This window comes from Monoraphidium neglectum, assembly GCF_000611645.1.
Source record: "Monoraphidium neglectum strain SAG 48.87 unplaced genomic scaffold scaffold06315, whole genome shotgun sequence".
Taxonomy (NCBI): domain Eukaryota; kingdom Viridiplantae; phylum Chlorophyta; class Chlorophyceae; order Sphaeropleales; family Selenastraceae; genus Monoraphidium; species Monoraphidium neglectum.
In genome coordinates this window covers 1-2,332 of record NW_014007323.1, presented here as the reverse complement: position 1 = coordinate 2,332, position 2,332 = coordinate 1, and the positions used below count along the sequence as shown (strand labels likewise).

At 65.8% G+C, this 2,332-nt stretch overlaps 1 protein-coding gene across 1 annotated transcript; it reads right to left on the bottom strand.

The window, feature by feature from the left end:
* Positions 1–41: 41 nt before the first annotated feature.
* MNEG_16390 (hypothetical protein) lies at positions 42–421 on the bottom strand (the record flags this gene model as incomplete). The annotated part of the gene is made up of 1 exon (XM_014035140.1): positions 42–421. A coding segment is annotated over one exon (380 nt), but the record flags the coding sequence as incomplete, so codon positions are not given.
* Positions 422–2,332: the final 1,911 nt, after the last annotated feature.

Sequence of the window (2,332 nt, the reverse complement as noted above, 5' to 3'; positions counted from 1 at the left end):
GCCGGCAGCTGGCTCGCCAGGAGAGCGAAAGGGCTGCTGACGCCGCCCCGGCAGGCGGCGGCGGCCTTTGCCGTGGGCGGACCAGCCGGCAGCGGTCGCTCTTGCGCAGGCGCCGGCGCCGGCGCCGGCGGCTGCGCCGGTCGCGCGCCGACCAGGCGCCGCACGACCACCGCCGCCGCCGCTGCGACGTCCGGCGCGGCGGCGTCCAGCGCCGCGCGCACGCGGCAGAGGCTGGCGCGAGAAACCGGGCCGGCGGCGGCGCCGGCGGCGCCGGCTGCACCGCCGTCGCGCTCCAATCTTGCAAGCGCATCCCTCAGGCCGGGGTCGAGGGCAGCAAGCGCCTGCAGGAGCGAGGCCAGCGGGGCGGCGGCGCCCGCGGGCGGGGCCGGTGCTGCTGCGCCGCTGCTGGGTTGGGTCAGGTCTGGGTAGGGGGCGCGGCAGGGCAGGGGGTGGGCGGGGCCCTTCGGTATGGCACTTGCGTGTCGCTATTGTTCAAGGACGGGGTACGTTTGTTGCGTGCCGGTCGCTTGGTGTGTGTGCGTGTGCAACAGTGGGTGCGGCTGCCACGGCGCATGACCATGTTGCTTTGTTCGGCAATCTTGTGCAGAAGCTACCCTACCCCAGTGCTGAACGGCCCGAACTGCGCCGAGTCAGCGCGCAGCTGCACGTCGGCCGCCCCCTGCACGCACCTTGCGCGGGGCTGCAACCTGCCGCCTGCGGCGTCGCCGCGTTTAGCTGCTCCAATGGAAGTTTAACGGGCGGCATTAGCACGCTGTGTGCGCTGGCCGAGCCCTGCGCGGCGGCAGGCAGCTGCCCTGGCCGCGGCGCGCTTACGCCCGGAGGTGTCCATCCGCCACCGTCGACGGGCCTGCGGCGTCGCGGCGGCGTGCGGCAATGTCAGCGGGTGATTAGATGTGGTAGTTGCTCCCGCATGCTGTGTTAGAGGCAGATGGGCGTCTGTGTTGCGAGCGCCAGGCCCCTCACCCCATAACTCCGAGATTTTGAGGCTCCTTGTGTTGCCCTGTGTATTTTCTTGTGTTAAGGTCTAATAACTGCGATCTTTTTCAGCGTCTCCGGACTCGAAGCGCGTTCGTGTGCTTGGGGGATTCAGCAGCAGTCAAACACTCGCGGACAAGCAAACTATATGAAGGATGTATGTTTGGAAGTTAAAATGACAACATGCAATTTGTGCGTGTGGAGTAAATGGATGAGCATCAAAAAGGGGACGGATCCGCCGGCTGAGGGACCTGCACGGCTGCTCTCATGCTTGTGCGCTTCCCATCATCCCACCCCCGCCGAATAGGCTGGTGACTGTTTTGCTGGTGTCATGCAGACCAAATAGCACACTATGATCCCTAATGAACCCTCTGATCATGAAGCAAGCACGTAATTTGCAGTGTGCAGGTGCCGCAGCACGCCCATGTGGGGTGCAGTGCTGCCGCCCTCCCCCGAACACTCCCTGCCATCCTCGAGTGACCCGAGACGAAATTTTACACTGTGGTGGACAAAACACGTGTGGTTGTGTGATCGATGATGTGAGATGCATTAGAGTTCAGGAAGGAACGCTCTTCTTGACAACGTTGACCCATGAAAGCCTCGCTGCGCGGCGCACGCGCCCGGTCTCCAGCCCCAATGCGCACGTGCGCGCGCGCCCTGGCCAGGCGGCCGCCGCCCCAATCGGGACGGCTTATTGCAGGTTTTACCCCCAATACCCAACTGAGCGCGCGGACGGGCGGCCTGTCGCAGGCGGCGGCCGCCTGGCGGCGAGCAGGTGCCTACATGCGCAAGCAAGCTGCGAGCGGTGTTGGCTGGCTGCCGCCCACACTAAAACCCAGCCACTCAAATGAGCCCTCCACGCAATCGCGGGGCAAACTGAGCTTGCACCAGATGCGCGGCGCCCCGGTGCCCCGCGCATGACGTGGGCTGTGCGCCGCACACAGCAGGCAGTCCCCCACCCCGCGCCGCTCAGCGGCCGGAGCGACGCGCCGCCGCCGGGCGTTCTGCACGCGTGCTGCCTGGCGCGCCCGTCCGCCTTCGGCGCGCGTGCTACCTCGCGCCGCGCCCGCCTGCTGCAGCTAGGGCAGCGCGCCGCCCGCCTGCTGCACGCTCCAGTATTCGTAGGCAAATATTAAAAGGTCAACCGCCAAGAAGATCGCCACTACCTGTAGATTAGCGGTTTTGATTGGACAGGTGCAATGAGCGGGCGGGGGGCTAGGGAAGCAGCGACTGGAAGACTGGCCGAAGCGTGAGGGCGACACTGTGTGTGTGTGTGCGTGTGTGCGTGTGTGTGTGTGTGTGTGTGTGTGTGTGTGTGTGTGTGTGTGTGTGTGTG